The sequence below is a fragment of the Manis pentadactyla genome, chromosome 10 (genome assembly GCF_030020395.1).
Source record: "Manis pentadactyla isolate mManPen7 chromosome 10, mManPen7.hap1, whole genome shotgun sequence".
Lineage (NCBI taxonomy): Eukaryota > Metazoa > Chordata > Mammalia > Pholidota > Manidae > Manis > Manis pentadactyla.
Window position 1 is genome coordinate 77,180,201 of NC_080028.1, and position 21,754 is coordinate 77,201,954.

The 21,754-nt window shown below is 38.2% G+C and overlaps 1 protein-coding gene across 3 annotated transcripts in view; it reads right to left on the bottom strand.

Moving 5' to 3' along the window:
- Positions 1 to 21,754, bottom strand: part of CDR2 (cerebellar degeneration related protein 2) — a 42,059-nt gene that overhangs the window by 3,016 nt on the left and 17,289 nt on the right. For 2 of the 3 annotated variants that reach the window (XM_036917005.2, XM_036917004.2), the window contains 2 exons: positions 530 to 678; positions 117 to 275 (listed from right to left, as the gene is read on the bottom strand). In XM_036917005.2, coding sequence (XP_036772900.2) covers positions 117 to 275; positions 530 to 678 — 308 coding nt within the window. Of the gene's footprint in view, positions 1 to 116; positions 276 to 529; positions 679 to 7,438; positions 7,478 to 21,754 lie in introns of all 3 variants that reach the window. The other variant, XM_036917003.2, reaches the window with a different exon arrangement.

A 21,754-nucleotide genomic window follows, 5' to 3' on the forward strand; every position in this document is an offset into this window, starting at 1 on the left:
CTAAGAGCCAAGTGGCATTTCTTAGAAGAGCGCTTTTAATGTACTGGAATCCACTAGTTATTAATGACATGAAACACTTCCCTGGCTTATAAATGCATAGAAAGGCAGTTTCTTACTGGCGGAGGTCATAGAGTTCCTTCAGACACGAGAAGCTGGGTGCTGACTTTTGGGTGCATTTCCCCTGACTCTTCCCTTGGCTGGGCAACTTCAACTCCTCCACTTGGCTCTGAAGGTGATCAATGTTGGTTTGCAGGCACTCGATTGTTTCAGTCAGACTGTGAAGAACAGAGAAAAGCCAACTGCTGCTTGTCATATTAAATTAAGGGCATAAGCAGTGAGGAGAAGAGATTAGTAGCCACTCAAATTGGGCTTTCTTAATTAGAAAGGACTTTCACTTAATCTCTATTCTCCATAAAGAATTAAATTAAACCTTACTAAATTGACCCAAACCCACTACAGCCAAGATCTATTCTAGTTTATGCTAAATGACTTACTTCTAGGGCTTATCAATGGATTCTAGAAAACTCACCTCAGAATCTTTTGCTGCGAGGCTTTGCTGTCAGCAACTAGCTTTTGATTTGTTTCTTCCAGTTCCCTTGCTGTGACATCTAACTGCTCATAAACCTTGACATGCTGTTCATTCATCTGTCGTAGAAGCTCCACCTGCTTGGTTAGATACTGTAAGAGAAGATGACAGTGACCAGAGCACACATTAAACAGCTAAGATACCTGTAATGTTCCAACACCATTTCTCTGACTCTCCAAAACCAACCAGGTAGCTTTCAAGTTAATTCTGACACTAACTTCCTGGAGTTTGTGACTCTGCAGGTTATAAGGACTCATTCCCACAAAACTGCCCCCATCTCAGATGCCAGTTGCAAGCCCCCGGGGCCACCTGTACTTCTGACCAAACAGCTATAAATTTGGGGGTTCCCTTGATCTCCTCTTAGGTTCCATTATTCACTAAAACAACTCACAGAACCCAGGAAAGCCCTTTACTTACATTTCCTGCTTTATATAAAGGGTAACAACTCAAACAGCCAAATGGGAGAGATGCACAGGGCAGGGTATAGGGCTGGAGAGTGGTGAGGGGGCTTCCATGCCCTCCGCAGATACACCACCCTCCCAGCATGTCAATGTGTTCACCAACCCAGTAATTCCCCTTGCCTGACTTCAGAGTTTATTGAGGTTTCACTGATAGGCATGACTGATTAAATTATTGGTGACCAAACTCAGTCTCTAGCTGCTGCCCCCTCCCCAGGGGTTGGGTTGCTAGGCTGACAGTTCCGACCCTCTGACCATATGGCGGGTTCCTTCTGGCAGCCAGTTCTCATCCTACCACTGAGAAAATTCCACAAGTTTTACCTCTGTGCTAAGGACTGGGGTCAAAGATCAAATATATAATTTTTATTTATCACAATACCACAGATTTATTTTGTGAAAAAATAATTTAAAATCCCAAACTGATCTTAATACTGTAAATTATTGGCCCTAATGAATACAGGCCATCCTTAATACACTTAGTTCCCCTAATGTTTAGCAACATCCCATATATCATGAGGAAGGGCTACTCGTACAAAGCATATAATAAACATGAAATTAATATTCAACTGGAAAATATAAAGTGAGACATGATAACCCCACAAGAGAAAAGGCATGGAACACATAATCAATGTCTAAGCAAAAATGTTTTATAAAAATAAAGTCAAAAGTGAAGGATTTTAGACGATTATCACTTGAAAAAAAAAAATCAAAATTTTTTCTCTGAGTGAGCCATTATGGACAAAAAATAGGGGGAAAAGCACTGATTCAACCAGAAAGATATATTTTAGCTTAATATAATTCAAAGACTTATTATTTTTAATTCTGTAAGAATGTTACCACCACAATTCTGTAAGAATGTCCTCCTTATTCATGAGAGACTTGCCAGATTATTTTGGTACTGCTAAAACTCCTTTCTAAAGGGGAATAATCACAGTCTGAATGCCTCAGTGCCACGGTAATTCCCTCCTCTCCAACCCCACCTGAAGATGCTGAAACACAGTACACATTCCAAATGAAATACTCACACTATTTCTCGGGAGCACAACTAGAAAGAGGAGAAAAGGTAGGTCTGAAGCATTACAGATGATCATCAAATGGTAAGAAGACCAAAGACATAACTTTAAGAATACTTTCCTTGAAGGTTTTTATACAACTATACAAGTATTTGCAAAGCTAACAGATTTCTTTCAAAGAATGGGCTAAACAATTTTCAAGAGGCTCTTTAAATGGCAGTGTGGCAGAGTTGAAAAAAGCATGCATGGCCTTTTTTCAAATCCAGTTACATGACTTGGCAGCAATGTGTTGAGAAAACACTTCATGCTCATAATTTCAACTTTCTCATCTGAAATTCTTGGGGCCAAGAGTATTTTAGAAGAGCTTTAAATTTTAGATAGACAATGTGGCACATACACCATACACTTTATAACATTCCCAGTGAGGTCTGGGCAGCACTGTGTAACCAAGCATTAAAAAGCATGAATCTACATTAAAAAAGCATGGATAATTATGAACAGCCTCATGTGAGTTCAGGTCAGGGTTTGCTGCCAAATGACCTTGCTGCAAATTTAAGGAAAAAAAAATTTGTTTTACAGAGCCTTTCAGGTTCAGAATCGAAAATAAAGTGTTGCGGACCTGTTAGTACTTACCTTGTAGGATTAAAAGTATTAAGTGAGCTAGCTAAGCACACAGCATGGTCTCTGTGAAAGCCTGTTGTTTATTCTTTACTCTCTTGACCAGCTTCTCCAAGGAGTATGCCTTTAATTCTGCTCTCTGGCTAGCAATGTCATAGCAGGTGCCTGTCATTGATGGGAATGTGTTCAATCTCTTAGGAATACTGGAGTGGAGAAAGGCTTAGAATACAAGTACAAGTACATAATAGCTGCCAAAATTTTGCAAGCTATCAAGTATAATTTAAGGTCTTAGTATTCTTTTGGACCAATTCACAGCATAAAAAAAGGCCAATGCATAGACTGGACACTAATTACTAATTTTAATTTACAACAGGAGATGCCTAGTGACTGGAATATTCACATCCTCTGTACGTGACATCTACCCCATAAAGGCCAGTTCCCACGGGAGTCTTTTTGTGGCCATAGAATCAGAGAAAAGAAACAGTCTGATGGGAGGCAGTTGTCTGATGGGTGGAGTAGCTAAGAGTATAGGCCTCCAGGTAAGAATCTGGTTTGAAGTACCACTTTGCCTTTTCTAACCAGGTGACCTGCAGCAAGTAACTTAAATTTTCTAAGGTGAGACTTCCTTATCACCTACCTCACAAGGTTGCTATAATATTAATAATGTACATGAAGGGTTTAGCATGGTGTTTGGCAAATGGTAAAAATGCTCAGTAAGAGGTAGCTATTGTCACATCTCTACAGTTATAGTTTTCAAACTTCACATGTGTTAAGATTCAATGGGGGTATTTATTCAGTATAAGAACCTGGGTCCCTTTCCCTTAAAATTCTGAGTCTGTGAGGCCAGGGTAGAGCCAGGATTCTGCATTTTTAGCAAAAATCACAGGTGGTGTTAGTTCAAGTGGCCCACAGGCACCTATGAGAGAAATGTTGATCTTGGACATGGAAAATCCTGGAAGTTTCCTCCCTCCCAACCCAGTATCTAGTTTTCTTGAATACAGGAGACATAAGCATTCACATGGATCAATAATGATTCTGAAGCTTAATGTCTCTGTTTTCCCTTCTTAGGACTTGGTTTAGTTGCAGTTAGTCACTAAGATTAGGCTATATTTTAACTTTATCACAGCAGCCTTCTTTTTTTTAAATTTTGAAATCATTAATGTACAATTACTTGAACAACTTATGGTTACTAGACTCCCCCTATTATCAAGTCCCCCCCACATACCCCATTACAGTCACTGTCCATCAGCGTAGAAAGATGCTACAGAATCATTACTTGTCTTCCCTGTATATACTGCTTTTCCTGTGTCCCCCCCACCGCTACATTATGTGTGCTAATCGTAATGCCCCTTTTTCCCCCTTATCCTTCCCTTCCCACCCATCCTCCCCAGTCCCTTTCCCTTTGGTAACTGTTAGTGCATTCTTGGGTTCTGTGAGTCTGCTGCTCTTTTGCTCCTTCAGTTTTTTCTTTGCTCTTATACTCCACAGATGACTGAAATCATTTGGTACTTGTCTTTCTCCACCTGGCTTATTTCACTGAGCATAATACTCTCTAGCCCCATCCATGTTGGTGCAAGTGGTAGGATTTGTTTTCTTCTTATGGCTGAATAATATTCCATTGTGTATATGTACCACATCTTCTTTATCCATTCATCTACTGATGGACACTTAGGTTGCTTCCATTTCTTGGCTATTGTAAATAGTGCAGCGATAAACATAGGAGTGCATATACCTTTTCAAACTGGGCTCTTGAATTCTTAGGGTAAATTCCTAGGAGTGGAATTCCTGGGTAAAATGGTATTTCTATTTTTAGTCTTTTGAGGAGCCTCCATATTGTTTTCCACAATGGTTGAACTAGATAAATTCCCACCAACAGTGTAGGAGGGTTCCCCTTTCTCCACAACCTCGCCAACATTTGTTGTTGTTTGTTTTTTGGATGTTGACCATCCTAACTGGTGTGAGGTGACATCTCATTGTGGTTTTAATTTGCATTTCTCTGATGATTAGCGATGTGGAGCATCTTTCCATGTGTCTGTTGGTCATTTGCATTTCTTCTTTGGAGAAGTGTCTGTTCAGCTCACAGCAGCATTCTTTACCATGTTATATTTCTATATGTTCTTATAATCACAATTCCCTATAATTACATACTAGTTATCTTAACCTTCAGTGCTCCTTCCTAAATTCTCAGTTCACCCAAATACTGACTCTCTATAAATAGCTAATCTTTATCTACATTAAAAAATAAGCCTTTTTATTATGGATAACTTCAAACATATGTAAGTAGAGAAAAAATGGTTCAATGAGCCCCCATCTATCCATTATCCAGTTTCAGAAATTATCAATTTTATTATGGATAATTTCAAACATATATAGAGAAAAACGGCTTAATGAATTCCCATCTATCATCCAATTTCAGAAATTACTAACACACAGTTTTGTTTCTTCTCTACTCTCCTATTCTCCTTTTCTCCAATCATTTCAAAGCAAATCCAAGACACTTTAACCCAAGGATACATATTTCTAAGAGACAAGACCTCTCTTTTATTATTTAAAATTTTTATTTTGTTATCATTAATCTACAATTACATGAAGAACATTATGTTTACTAGGCTCCCCCCTTCACCAAATCCCCCTCACAAACCCCATTACAGTCACTGTCCATCAACATAGTAAGATGCTGTAGAATCACTACTTGTCTTCTCTGTGTTGTACAGCCCTCCCCATGCCCCCCCCCCACATTATACATGCTGATCGTAATGTCCTCTTTGAGATAAGACCTCTCTTTTTAACTACAATTCCAATCATATCTTTAAAAACCCCAATAATATCTTAATATCATTTATTTATTTTTCAGTGTATATATTTTTCCAAATGTCTCTTAAATGGTTTTTCCAGCGTCATCTGTTGGCTACTCAGTCTTCCTTCTTTCATACTCAGGAGGTACCTTTGCCTTAAAATTGTGGAGCTGCCTCACTGTAAGGCAAGCTCCCCCTTCCTTTAGGACCTATACCCTTCTCTCCCCCGTCCCAGGGGATGTGCTTTTCCTGGCCAGCTCCATCTAATCTAGCAATTCTTAACCTGGGGTCCATGGGTAGAACTGAGAGGGTCTGTGAATACAGAGGGGGAAAGTTAAATCTTCATTTTCATTAACTTCTAATTGAAATTTGGTATTTCCTTCAATAATGAATGGAAACAAACCACCAGTAATATGAGGGGTACTAGGGCTTCATCACCGATAGAAATAACAGATATTTTCACATCACCTGATAGTAATTGCAGGAATCTTGATTTATTGGCTACATTTATCACTATTTGAAATTTGTTTTTAGATTGCCATTAGACCTTGGTTATTTAACTAACAAGGAAGCACATTACTATATCACAAATGTATTTTTTCAATTTTGTGATAAGCATTTCGTTGTAACAGATTCTCTTTGTAGTTCTATGCATTTTAAGTATTTTAAGAGGACCATCATAGACCTCTCTAAACAGCCAAAGGGATCCACAGCACAAATGGTTAACAACTCTGATAATCTTTTAGGCCCATGTTCAAACATTAGCTCTGAAGAAGCCATCCCAGACCACCTCCCCCAAGATACCCTATTGATTTTCCTCAAAACAGTTAACACAATAATAAACAACCAAATTGTCTACTACTTGCTAATGATGTACTCTTTCTAAACCTCTTTGAAGAAGGGAAACCTCCTATATATCTAGTTGATTTAGCACAATTCCTGACACACAGTAGGGACTAAAAAAATATTGGCTAAATGGCCATTTCTAGACTTCCATTTGCAACTTATGCTCTATACCACAGACTGCTGAAATGTGGAGAGACTTAACCGAAATATTTTGAAAAGGGCCTTGGCTACAGACCTCTTGGGAAAAGGCCCTACTAGTTACTAATTCTCTACCCTGTTGCCCTATTCATACACTGTTTCTATATATCCTCGGCATGGATACACCCCAGCAATCTGAAAGACATTTGCAATTCCTACCAGCTATTATGTGGGCTCTAAATTGTTGCCCCCTTTTAAAGATAAAATGTTCAATTTGCCAATTAAAAGGAAACAAGTCAACAGGCAATAAATAAAAAAAGGTTACAGCAGCTCCTGCTTATTCATGGGGATACATTCTAACACCCCCAGTGGGTTCCTGAAACCAACCACAGTATTTAGCCCTATATACTGTTTTTTGTTATACATGCATACCTATGATAAAGTTTAATTTATAAATTAGGCACAGTTAGAGATTTACAATAACTAAAAATAGATTATAACACTATACCATGATAAACATTATGCAAACATGGTCTCTCTTGAAAATCTTATTGTCCTATACTTGTCAGTAAGTAGGGAGGGATATCACTGAGCTACCTGAGCACAGACTTGCCTGCCCTGGCACATGGAAAAAAAGCTGTGAGTTGGAGGATTTAAAGCCTACTGCCAAACAGCACAGGAAGTGCAGGACCTCTCCCTGGGGCTGGAGGTGCTGGTGAGTGCCACTGTTTGCATATCAGCCTGAACTATCAGGCACATGCAGTCTACAAAGGGGAGGTTCCTACACAAGGCCCAGAATTCAAGGCTGGGAAAGGCAGCCCTTTTGCCGAACCTATAGAAACAATCACAGAAAGTCAAACAAAATGAGGAGACAGGGGAATATGCTTCAAACAAAAGAACATGACAAAAATTCAGAAAAACTAAATGAAACAGTCAAACAATATACCTGACAAAGATTAAAATAATGGTTATAAAAATGCTCACCAGACTTGAGAGAAGAGTGGAAGAACTCAGTGAGAACCTCTAGAAAGAGATAGAAAATATAAAAAAGAATCAGAGATGAAGAATACAACAAATGAAGTAAAAAATGAAAAGTGTAAAGTACTCAAGCTGAACAGCAAAAAGAAAAAAAGAATTAGAAAGAATGAGGATAGGGTAAGGGAACTCTGGGACAACATCAAGCATCCTATACTTGCATTATAGGAGTCCCAGAAGAAGAAAGTATTAGAAAACTTATTTAAAGAAATAATAGTTGAAAACTTGCCTAACCTGGAAAGGAAACAAGACATCCAGGTCCAGTAAGCAGAGAAGGCCCAAACAAGATAAACTCATTCATTATAAAAACTCTCAATAAATGGGTATAGAGGGAACATAATAAAGGCCATGTATGACAAACCCACAGCTAACATCACAGTCAATGGCAAAAAGCTGAAAAGCTTTTCTTCTAAGATTAAGATACCCACTTTCACCACTTTTATTCAACATAGTATTGGAAGTCCTAGCCATAGCAATCAGGTAAGAAAAGAAATAAAAGGCATCCAAATTGGTAAGGAAGAAGTAAAACTGTCAATAGTTGCCAATGACTATGCTATATATAGAAAACTCTAAAAACTCCACCAAAAAACTATTGATATGAAAATCAATATACAGAAGTCTGTTCTGTTTCTATATAGAAATAATGAACAGAAAGAGAAATTAAGAAATCAATTCCATTTACAATTGCTTGCATCAAAAATAAAATATATAGGAATAAATTTAACCAGGGAGATGAAAGAGTTTTCAAACTCTGAAAACTGTTAAGACATTGATGAAAGAAAGTAAAGAAGACACAAAGAAATGGGAAGCTATTCCATGCTTATGGATAGGAAGAATATTGTTAAAATGGCCATATTGCCCAAAGCCATCAATGCAATCCCTATCAACATACCAATAGCATTTTTCACTAACATAGAGGAAATAATCCTAAATTTTGTATGGAACCACAAGAAATCCTGAAGAGGCCAAGCAATTCGGAAAAAGAAGAACAAAGCCGGGGGAATCCACTCTCCCTAGGTTTCAAACTATACCACAAAGCTACAGTAATGAAAACAGTATGGTATTGGCGTAAGAACAGATACACAGACCAATAACAGAATAGAGAGCCCAGAAATATACCTATGCTTGTATGATGTACAATGGGGAAAGGAAGTCTCTTCAGTAAATGGTGTTGGGACAAGCATGGACAGCTACATGCAAAAGAATGAAACTGGATTTGTCTTACACCATACACAAAAATAAACTCAAAATGAACTAAAGACCTAAATATAAGACCTGAAACCATAAAACTCATAGAAGAAAACATAGGCAGTGAATTCCTTAACATCAGCATTAGTAACTTTTTCTGGATATGTCTCCTAAGCAGGAAAAACAAAAGCAAAGATAAGTAAGTGGGTTTACATCAAAATAAAGTTTCTGCACAGCAAAAGAAACCATCAACTAGATGAAAAGTATAGGAGAATATACTTACAAATAATGTATCTGATAAGAAACTAATATCCAAAATAAAAAAAGAACTCATACAACTCAACATCAAATAAATTATCTGATTAAAAAATGGGAGAGGCGGAGCCAACATGGCGGCGTGAGTAGGACAGTGGGAATCTCCTCCCAAAAACATATATAGAGAGGCGGAGCCAACATGGCGGCGTGAGTAGGACAGTGGGAATCTCCTCCCAAAAACATATATACTTTTGAAAATACAACAAACACAACTAGCCCTAAAAGAGAGACCAGAAGACGCAGGACAGTGGCCAGACTGCAGCTACACCAGCGAGAACCCAGCGACTGGTGAAAGGGGTAAGATACAAGCCCCGGCCCTGCGGGACGCGAGCGCCCCTCCCCCCAGCTCCCGGCGGGAGAACAATAGGCAGAGCGGGAGGGAGACGGAGCCCAGGACTGCCGAACACCCAGCCCCAGCCATCCGGGCCAGAGCTCAGACACAGTATATGCCCAGGGGGCCCTGGATACTGGGAGAACAGGGGGTAGACCTCAGAGCGGGTGCTGAAGCTGATGCCCCTGTGACAAAGAAAAGCGGGGGCTTTTTTGAAAGTCTTAAAGGGACAGGGACTTAACAGCTTGACGGAAACAACCCAGGTCACAGTACAGCAGCTGGAAATTACAGGGAAAACCGGGTGCACTAACCCCCTGGGCAACAGCTCTGAGACCCCTCACGGAGGCAAACAGTCAAGCAGCCCCCCCATCCATCACCCCACCGGGCGCTGCGAAAGCAGAGAAGCAGCCTGAGACAAATTCCGCCCACAGAAAGGGAAATTTCTCCCTTCCGGCCAGGCAAGACACAAAGACCCACTCTACACGCAATTACCCAACACAAGCCACTAGGGGTCGCAGTTGCCCCAGTAAAGAAAGGCCAGTAGTAAGTGAAAATTTTGGCCCTCCCAGCTGACAGTCAATAGCACCTGTCAACATGAAAAGGCAAAAAAATATGATCCAGACAAGACTAACCCAGACAGCTTCGGCATCTGCTACATCTTCCCCTGAGAAGGAATCTGGGGAGATAGATTTAGCCAGTCTACCTGAAAAAGAATTCAAAACAAAAGTCATAACCATGCTGATGGACTTGCAGAGAAATATGCAAGAACTAAGGAAGGAGAATTCAGAAATAAAACAAGCTCTGGAAGGACTTCAAAACAGAATGGACGAGATGCAAGAGACCATTAATGGACTAGAAAACAGAGAACAGGAACGCAGAGAAGCTGATGCAGAGAGAGATAAAAGGATCTCCAGGAATGAAAGAATTTTAAGAGAGCTGAGTGATCAATATAAAAGAAATAATTTAAGAATCATAGGCATTCCAGAAGAAGTAGAGAGAGAAAAGGGGATAGAAAATGTCTTTGAAGAAATAATTGCTGAAAATTTCCCCAAACTAGGGGAAGAAATGGCCTCTCAGACCACAGAGGTACACAGAACTCCCATGACAAGGGATCCAAGGAGGGCAACACCAAGACACATAATAATTAAAATGGCAAAGATCAAAGACAAGGACAAAGTATTACAAGCAGCCAGAGAGAAAAAAAAGGTTACCTACAAAGGAAAACCCATCAGGCTATCATCAGACTTCTCAACAGAAACCCTACAGGCCAGAAGAGAATGGCATGATATACTTAATGCAATGAAACAGAAGGGCCTCGAACCAAGACTACTGTATCCAGCACGAATATCATTTAAATATGAAGGAGGGATTAAACAATTCCCAGACAAGCAAAAGTGGAGGGAATTTGCCTCCCACAAACCACCTCTACAGGGCATCCTACAGGGACTGCTCTAGATGGGAGCACTCCTAAAAAGAGCACACAACAAAACACCCAACATATGAAGAAGGGAGGAGGAGGAATAAGAAGGGAGAGTAATAAAGAATCATCAGATTGTGTTTATAATAGCTCAACAAGCGAGTTAAGTTAGACAGTAAGACAGTAAAGAAGCTAACCCTAAACCTTTGGTAACCACACACTTAAAGCCTGCAATGGCAATAAATTCATACCTTTCAATAATCACCCTAAATGTAAATGGACTGAATGCACCAATCAAAAGACACAGAGTAATAGAATGGATAAAAAAGCAAGATCCATCCATATGCTGCTTACAAGAGACTCACCTCAAACCCAAAGACGCGCACAGACTTAAAGTCAAGGGATGGAAAAAGATATTTCAAGCAAACAACAGAGAGAAGAAAGCAGGTGTTGCAATTCTGGTATCAGACAAAACAGACTTCAAAATAAAGAAAGTAAAAAAAGACAAAGAAGGACATTACATAATGATAAAGGGCTCAGTCCATCAAGAGGATATAACCATTATAAATATATATGCACCCAATACAGGAGCACCAACATACCTGAAACAAATATTAACAGAACTAAAGGAGGAAATAGAATGCAATGCATTCATTCTAGGAGACTTCAACACACCACTCACTCCAAAGGACAGATCCACCAGACAGAAAATAAGTAAGGACACAGAGGCACTGAACAACACACTAGAACAGATGGACCTAATAGACATCTACAGAACTCTACATCCAAAAGCAACAGGATACACGTTCTTCTCAAGTGCACATGGAACATTCTCCAGAATAGACCACATACTAGGACACAAAAAGAGCCTCAGTAAATTCCAAAAGATTGAAATCCTACCAACCAACTTTTCAGACCACAAAGGCATTAAACTAGAAATAAACTGTTCAAAGAAAGCAAAAAGGCTCACAAACACATGGAGGCTAAACAACACGCTCCTAAATAATCAATGGATCAATGACCAAATCAAAATGGAGATCCAGCAATATATGGAAACAAATGACAACAACAACACTAAGCCCCAACTTCTGTGGGACGCAGCAAAAGCAGTCTTAAGAGGAAAGTATATAGCACTCCAAGCATATTTAAAAAAGGAAGAGCAATCCCAAATGAACGGTCTAATGTCACAACTATCAAAATTGGAAAAAGAAGAAATAATGAGGCCTAAGGTCAGCAGAAGGAGGGACATAATAAAGATCAGAGAAGAAATAAATAAAATTGAGAAGAATAAAACAATAGCAAAAATCAATGAAACCAAGAGCTGGTTCTTCGAGAAAATAAACAAAATAGATAAGCCTCTAGCCAGACTTATTAAGAGGAAAAGAGAGTCAACACAAATCAACAGTATCAGAAATGAGAAAGGAAAAATCACAACAGATCCCGCAGAAATACAAAGAATTATTAGAGACTACTATGAAAACCTATATGCTAACAAGCTGGGAAACCTAGGAGAAATGGACAACTTCCTAGAAAAATACAACCTTCCAAGACTGACCCAAAAAGAAACAGAAAATCTAAACAGACCAATTACCAGCAACGAAATTGAAGCGGTAATCAAAAAACTACCAAAGAACAAAACCCCCGGGCCAGATGGATTTACCTCGGAATTTTATCAGACATACAGGGAAGACATAATACCCATTCTCCTTAAAGTTTTCCAAGAAATAGAAGAGGAGGGGATACTCCCAAACTCATTCTATGAAGCTAACATCACCCTAATACCAAAACCAGGCAAAGACACCACCAAAAAAGAAAACTATAGACCAATATCCCTGATGAACGTAGACGCAAAAATACTCAACAAAATTTTAGCAAACCGAATTCAAAAATACATCAAAACCATCGTACACCATGACCAAGTGGGATTCATCCCAGGGATGCAAGGATGGCACAACATTCGAAAGTCCATCAATATCATCCACCACATCAACAAAAAGAAAGACAAAAACCACATGATCATCTCCATAGATGCTGAAAAAGCATTTGACAAAGTTCAACATCCATTCATGATAAAAACTCTCAGCAAAATGGGAATAGAGGGCAAGTACCTCAACATAATAAAGGCCATCTATGAAAAACCCACAGCCAACATTATATTGAATAGCGAGAAGCTGAAAGCATTTCCGCTGAGATCGGGAACTAGACAGGGATGCCCACTCTCCCCACTGTTATTTAACATTGTACTAGAGGTCCTAGCCACGGCAATCAGACAAAACAAAAAAATACAAGGAATCCAGATTGGCAAAGAAGAAGTCAAACTGTCACTATTTGCAGATGACATGATACTGTACATAAAAAACCCTAAAGACTCCACCCCAGAACTACTAGAACTGATATCGGAATACAGCAAAGTTGCAGGATACAAAATCAACACACAGAAATCTGTGGCTTTCCTATATACCAACAATGAACCAACAGAAAGAGAAATCAGGAAAACAACTCCATTCACAATTGCATCAAAAAAAATAAAATACCTAGGAATAAACCTAACCAAAGAAGTGAAAGACTTATATTCTGAAAACTACAAGTCACTCTTAAAAGAAATTAAAGGGGACACTAACAGATGGAAACGCATCCCATGCTCATGGCTAGGAAGAATTAATATCGTCAAAATGGCCATCCTGCCCAAAGCAATATACAGATTTGATGCAATCCCTATGAAACTACCAGCAACATTCTTCAATGAACTGGATCAAATAATTCAAAAATTCATATGGAACCACCAAAGACCCCGAATAGCCAAAGCAATCCTGAGAAAGAAGAATAAAGTAGGGGGGATCTCACTCCCCAACTTCAAGCTCTATTATAAAGCCATAGTAATCAAGACAATTTGGTACTGGCACAAGAACAGAGCCACAGACCAATGGAACAGACTAGAGAATCCAGACATTAACTCAGACATATATGGTCAATTAATATTTGATAAAGGAGCCATGGACATACAATGGCGAAATGACAGTCTCTTCAACAGATGGTGCTGGCAAAACTGGACAGCTACATGTAGGAGAATGAAACTGGACCATCGTCTAACCCCATATACAAAAGTAAACTCAAAATGGATCAAAGACCTGAATGTAAGTCATGAAACCATTAAACTCTTGGAAGAAAACATAGGCACAAACCTCTTAGACATAAACATGAGTGACCTCTTCTTGAACATATCTCCCCGGGCAAGGAAAACAACAGCAAAAATGAACAAGTGGGACTATATTAAGCTGAAAAGCTTCTGTACAGCAAAAGACACCATCAATAGAACAAAAAGAAACCCTACAGTATGGGAGAATATCTTTGAAAATGACACATCCGATAAAGGCTTGACGTCCAGAATATATAAAGAGCTCACACGCCTCAACAAACAAAAAACAAATAACCCAATTAAAAAATGGGCAAAGGAACTGAACAGACGGTTCTCCAAAAAAGAAATACAGATGGCCAACAGACACATGAAAAGATGCTCCACATCGCTAATTATCAGAGAAATGCAAATTAAAACTACAATGAGGTATCACCTCACACCAGTAAGGATGGCTGCCATCCAAAAGACAAACAACAACAAATGTTGGCGAGGCTGTGGAGAAAGGGGAACCCTCCTACACTGCTGGTGGGAATGTAAACTTGTTCAACCATTGTGGAAAGCAGTATGGAGGTACATCAAAATGCTCAAAACAGACTTACCATTTGACCCAGGAATTGCACTCCTAGGAATTTACCCTAAGAATGCAGCAATCAAGTATGAGAAAGATCAGTGCACCCCTATGTTTATCGCAGCACTATTTACAATAGCCAAGAATTGGAAGCAACCTAAATGTCCATCGATAGATGAATGGATAAAGAAGATGTGGTACATATACACAATGGAATACTACTCAGCCATAAGAAAAGGGCAAATCCAACCATTTGCAGCAACATGGATGGAGCTGGAGGGTATTTTGCTCAGTGAAACAAGCCAAGCAGAGAAAGAGAAATACCAAATGATTTCACTCATCTGTGGAATATAAGAACAAAGGAAAAACTGAAGGAACAAAACGGCAGCAGAATCACAGAACTCAAGAATGGACTAACAGGTACCAAAGGGAAAGGGACTGGGGAGGATGGGTGGGTAGGGAGGGATAAGGGGGGGAGAAGTAGGGGGGTATTAAGATTAGCATCCATAGCGGGGTGGGAGAAAGGGGAGGGCTGTACAACACAGAGAAGACAAGTAGTGATTCTACAACAGGTTGCTACGCTGATGGACAGTGACTGTAAAGGAGTATATAGGGGGGACCTGGTATAGGGGAGAGCCTAGTAAACAAAGTATTCGTAAGTATTCGTCATGTAAGTGTAGATTAATGATTAAAAAAAAAAAAAATGCAGTTCCTATGTGGTGACCTCTAATGAGTTCTACACAATAATATAAAGGACATATAAAAGTGTAGGCAAAGGGTCTGTTTGTGTTTATACAGAGGATCAAAGCCTAATTTGGCTACCCCGAAAATGAACTAAGAAACGATATGAAAGAGAACTTCCAACATCAGCACTCTCGGGAAGACTCATGCCAGAAGATGATCATCAAAAAACCCCAACAAAGATCCACGCACTGCTACAGCTGTAGATGCACTCATCCCACCAGCTCCTGGACTTGCCATGGGAATGAAGGAGATATCTAAGCTGGCCTGTGCATACAGTAAAACAACAAATTTGACTGGATCTATACTGTTGGAACTCAACCAAGAATTAGGAGAAGTGCAAATTGTAGCGCTCCAAAATCTTACAACTACAGACTATTTACTGTTAAAAGAACATATGGGATGTGAACAGTGCCCAGGAATGGGTTGTTTTAATTTGTCTGATTTTTCTCAAACTATTCAAATTCAGTTAGATAATAACCATCATATCATTGATAAGTTTTCACAAATGCCTAGGGTGCCTAACTGGTTTTCTTGGTTTCACTGGAGATGGCTGGTAATTACAGGTATGCTTTGGTTATGTAACTATACTCCTATTATGTTAATGTGTGTGCGCAATTTAAGTAGTAGCTTAAAATATATACATGCTGAAGTTACTCTACAAGAAGATATGTCAAAGAAATAATCAATCTTCCCATGTTTTCTTCCGCCTGCTACTTCTATAGCTTTTCTTCTTCCTTCCTAATTACAACGAATTCTTAAATAGAATTCGTGCCTCATATCAAATTTACCGAGTATCATAACTCCTCCAAGTGGTAAAGATACCTCAAGACAAATGCTGGGCATAGAAGCCACAGGGCATAAATATGCAAAGAAATAAAAAGCTAACCATTTCAAACAATAAGGCTTCTCTCTCACTTACCAACTTAACATTTCCCTGTGTGGCCCCGGAAGATGACTGGTTAGCCAGAGACGGGTAAGATTCCTCAAGGGAGGAACAACCTAAGACAGGCACAGTCGCTGGGGGGTCATCAGGTGAGAAATTGGGGATCAACAGAGGTGAGGCTTAGAACCTCACCCCCCCTGTTCTGAGAGAAATCTTCTGCATATGTGGATGTTTTATTGCCCTTGTCTAGCTTGGATTAACACATAGTCTACAGGCACACACCTGATCATATACATTTGCTCTCTTACAACACTAAACTATGTTTTCTACCTTTATGTTGTATCTACCTACCACTTCAGCATCTTATTAAAAATAATAAAGAGAGAAATGTGGTATCCACATATAAATCAAGTATAAAAATCAAATGTGTATTCATATTTGAACTGACTGTTTATAGTTCATAATGCATGAGCAAAACCAAAAGTTTCTGTGATGACTGCCCTTGTACTGTTCACCATGTAACTTATTCACTATGTAAGAATTTGTTCTCCATGTAAGAACTTGTTCGTTATGCTTCAGAAGATTGGAGACTGACGAAAATTAGGCTTGGGGTGGATTAATGATTGTGCATTGAGCATTGACTCCCCTATACAGAATTTTATTGTTGTTAACAACCATTTGATCAATAAAAATGAGAGATGCCCTAACAACAACAACCAAGAAAAAGTACACACTTCCAATTGTAAAATAAATAAGCAACCGGGATGTAATGTATAGCATAAGGAATATAGTCAAAATATTGTAACAACTTGGTATGGTGATAGCTGGTACTTAGAATTATCATGTATATAAATGTTGAATCACTGTGTTGTACACCTGAAACTAATGTAATGTAATACTGTGTGTCAACTACCCTTCAATAAAAAATAATTATCTAAAAAAAAAAAAAAAAAAAAAATGGGCAGAGCACCTGAATAGATATTTTTTCAAAGACATACAGATGGTTAACAGACACATGAAGCTTAATATCACTAATAAACAGGGAAATACAAATCAAAACCACAATGACATAACATCTCATACCAGTCAGAAAGATTAATATCAAGAGATGAAATTACAGGTGTTGGCAAGGATGTGAAGAAACAGGAACTCTTGTAACCTGCTGATAAGATTGCAAAGCGGAGCAACCAATACAGAAGGCAGTATGAAGGTTTCTCAAAAAACTAAAAAAAAAATACTACATGACCCAGCAACTTCTAGAATTTACCCAAAGAAAACAAAATCACTAATCTGAAAAGACATATGCACTCCTGTTTATTGCATTATTTACAATAGCCAAAATATAGAAACAACTTAAATGTCCACTAATAGATCAATGGATAAAGAAGACGTGGTACATATACACAATGGAATATTAGCCACAGAAAATTAAATCTTGCCATTTGCAACAACATGGATGGACCTACAGGGTGTTATGCTGTGACATCTAAAAAAGAAAACAAACAAAACTGAAATACACTCATAAATACAGAAGAGACTGGGGTTACCACAGGGGAGGGGCTGGGTGGAGCAGGTGAAGGAGAAAAAAGGTGAGAATATTTGGTATCTTGATCTGAGTGGTGGTTACATGAATATACACATGTCAAAATTCATCAAGCTGTAAACTAAGATTTGTGCATTTTACTGTATGTACCTCAATATAAAAAAATTTAAAAACAGACACAATGAAACCCTTACAAAGAACTTGTGATATTTTTGTCCTGGAGGATTTGGTTTTAAGGACAATCTAAAGAATGGCAGGGAGCTTATTTTTTACATGGTAGGAGTTTAATCTTATTATTAAATCAAACCTAATCAGAAAAGCCTTCACATCTCCAAGAATCTGTAATAGGTTACCTAACAAAAGAATCTAACTGGGTCAGCAACTTAAAAGAAATCATTAGATCTCTCAGTAAGTACTAATATAAGGCCAGAGAATCAGAACTCGATGTAGTCAGACACTGCTTTAAGGCTTGACCTCTAAAACTTCAAATTAGTGTTCATCAAATTTTTTCTGAATCTAGAAGGAAATGGGTTAGCTTATTTTCTACCCTTCATTTAAAGGTACAGATATGCTTCTAATGTTCTGGTTCTCAACTCAGCATCATTGGTACATGGTCTTAAATGAATCTGACTGCACTAAAGATCCTAAAATTCAAGTGGCAAAAAGAGCTCAGGACAAAAGTATTAGCCATATTAAAAAGGGGAAAGAGAAATTTAAACAAAACATGGGGAGAAGGGGACATAAGGGTGGTAAAAACATAGGCAAAGATGTCAACTTATAGGCAAGAGTGTCCAACTTTAAGCTCTGTGGTTATCTCATACATGTCTTGGAATCTTCACAGCATGTCACCTCAACTTTGAGTATATAAGGTTCAGATTACACACAAAAGCTATAAATAGGCCTCCATTACAAATCATTGGAAAAGAAAGACCAGCAGGGATATACCCACATATTTGCAATTGTAGAACCCCGACCTGGTATGCAGGAAAAGACAGACACAACCCAAACTAAAATGTATTAAGGAATGGAATGGAAATTTGGCTTTTATGCAGTGTTGGGATTATCCTTATATTAACAATTATAGCCCAAATCCTCTGAATTTAGTATCAAAATGACTTTCCAAATGCTTTAGAAATATTTCCTATTAACTTTGAGAAAACTTTGATTGCCAATTAAAACATTACAATTCCCCTGAAGGAAACTTAAAAAAAAAGCATGAATATGAAAATAAAAACTACCTATAATCTATTAAAACTTAGCTTGTTAAGATCTATTTTCTAGTAACTGAAAAGGATTTTTTTTTCAGAATTAAGATTCTTTCATTACCAAAAATCTTTCTTTTTCCTACCATTACCATTTCACTTATTTCCTTTTTCACACATCCATCCATTTATTCAACCCTCTATCCATCAATCAATCCATCTTATTCTTTGATGAATTCTGTAGTAAATTATACTGAAATTATACTGAACACATCTAAGTATTTCAGCAAGCATGCCACTGACTAGTGATCCATATTTGTCTAGCATGGTCTCCTTTAGATATAAACTTTACAATGATATGCGTTCATCTTGACATGTATGGTTTTTACCCATTTTTTTTTCATTTACTATTTTATCATAAGCATTTTGCTTGGAATCACATTAAGCCAACAGATCAGTCTAGGAAGGCTGAACAGCTTGATAAGATTTGTCTTCTCGGGAGCACGTCACGTCTCCGTATCTGCTTTGTGGCTCTTGGTAAAGTTGAGGGGTTTTCATCAGACAGGCTCGTGCACTCCTCACACCAAGCTTATTGCTAGGTATTTGACAGTTTGTTGCATTTGTAAAAGGACTTTTCTCAATTTTAATTTCAAGTGACTACTGTTGGTATGTAGAAAGGTTTTTGTGTATTTAGTATCCAGCTAAAAAACTGAACTTTCTGCTGGACTGGAATAGCTTTTCCTAGCATTCTCTTGGTCTGTTTTAGTTATAGACTCAATTTAGCTGAATAATGATTTATGTACCCCTCTAGGATAATTATATGTCTTTATAAAATTCAAGTATCATTAATATACAACCTTATGTTGGTTTCAAATGTACATCACAGTGGCTCAACAGTCCCCATAATCAACTTACATTGTGATTGCAAATTATTGTGCCCCTTTATTCCTCACCCCTTCCTCCCAATCCTGCCCCTGCCCCTCCCCCTTGGTAAACAGTAGTCACACTCAGTGTCTATAAGTCTTCTGCTGTTCTGTTCCTTCTATTTTGCTGTTTTTATATTGCACAAATAAGTGAAATCATATGGTATTTGTCTTTCTCTGCCTACTAAAATTCTTAAAACATGGATAAACTGTGCACATTTACACTGTCCAAATATATACACTTACATAATCTCATTCCCTTAGAATCCCGTGCCAATGTACTGCATTCTTATCACCATTACACAGCAGAGCAAACAGGATCTGAGAGGTAATCCACATGCCTAAAACCTCAATTTGCTGTTGTAATTGAGGGCTTAAACCTGAATATTCTAACACTGAGGCCAGAGCTCCTTCCACCTCCTTTAAAAATTTCCAGAGGTGGACATTCACAGTTTAGGAATTACTGGAAGTGCTTTTAAACTGTTTATCAGTTCACTGTTAAGATACTGATTTCAACAAGTATTCATCGATTACTATGTGTGAAAGGCCCTGTATAAACACTGCAACAGCTTTCAATGTTGTAATGAGAAAAGGGGAAAAGAGGAGAACAAAATGAGCAAGTCTAATATACAGGAGAATCATTGATAAATGTAGTAAAGAAAGCACAAAAATGCTTTAAAATTTCCCAAAAAAAACAGGAGTTCTTGACAGAAGGGATGCCATGAAGGCCAGACTACTCTGAGTGTAGAACAAGTCCTGGGGAGATAATGCAGGTTTCCAAGCAGACAAGCAAAAAAAACCAGGAAGATGAAGGGTGCTTCCATGACTGTAGAAAACTAAGAGAATCCGATTGTGGATGGTGTCAGATCTCTTTAGTCTCCAAAAGCTTTTCTCGTCCTCTCATCCCAGAGAGAAAACTTGCTCTGGAATCTTGAAAAATTACATGCTCAGATCAACAATGAATAAAAGTCACACAGGCTTATAGGTGTCCCTGAAGCCAATCATTACTTTCAGTAGTTTATCTTTTTTTTGCATTAAAAATGATTGCTAACAAAAGACTGATTAATTTTTAAGGACTGTTGGAAATTCACTGAGAGACTTTGAAAAGCAAACTTACAAAATACACTTTGACAGTTTCATAGTTGTTTGTTTCCATAATGAGTCACAGTTTGGGAGATTTTATGCTAGTATTTTCACCAGTTTTGTACTATTCTTCACCCATTCTGAGTAGTTTGTTCCAGGACCATTTTTCTGGACTCTCATGTAAAATTTCTCTGTGTAGTGGGAAAAGGCCTGACTTTTTGGTTTTCAAGCTATAATTCTAAATTTTAAAAAGATCATGTTTTATTTTTCTAATCAGGAAAAGTCTCAATAAACATTCTGAAAAATTAGTTTAAAACTTGTACAAGTGATTCCACTCATGTAAAGTTCAAAACGAGCTAAACTAATCTAGGGTGTTAGAATATTGGCTAGTGGAAAAGCTGATAATATTCTCATTTCTTATCTGGGTGCTGGTTGCATGGGGATGTTTACTTTATGAAAAATCACTAAACTATGTATTTAGGATTTGTGTTTTCTGTATGTATATTACATTCAACAAAAAGTTTACTTAAAAGAGGAAAAAACTGACATAGGTGTCCACTAAGGCTAGAATTCATAACATTTAGGGGGTTCCTGAAGGCTGCAATGAATAGAGGTACTGTAAGCAAGGGTCAATTTTTAATAGGGAATTAGGCTTTCTGGCTTCCTGGTTACTTTTTACAAGAGCATCAGGCCTTCCTTGTTTTAGACTATTGGAGAGAGACTTTAGAAGTCTATATTGTGATCTCTAAGTCTGCCCAGAACAGATGTGAACCAAGAAGGCAGTAAAGCCAGTCTGTTGGGAGTCCTCTCTGGTTGGTAAATGGGCTTAACCAGCAAGGCCATTTCATCTCCCCATTTTGTCCCATCCCTACTGACTTTCATGAAGTGATTTATAAAAAGAAAGCAGCAAGCCAATTATAATGGCAGAGAAG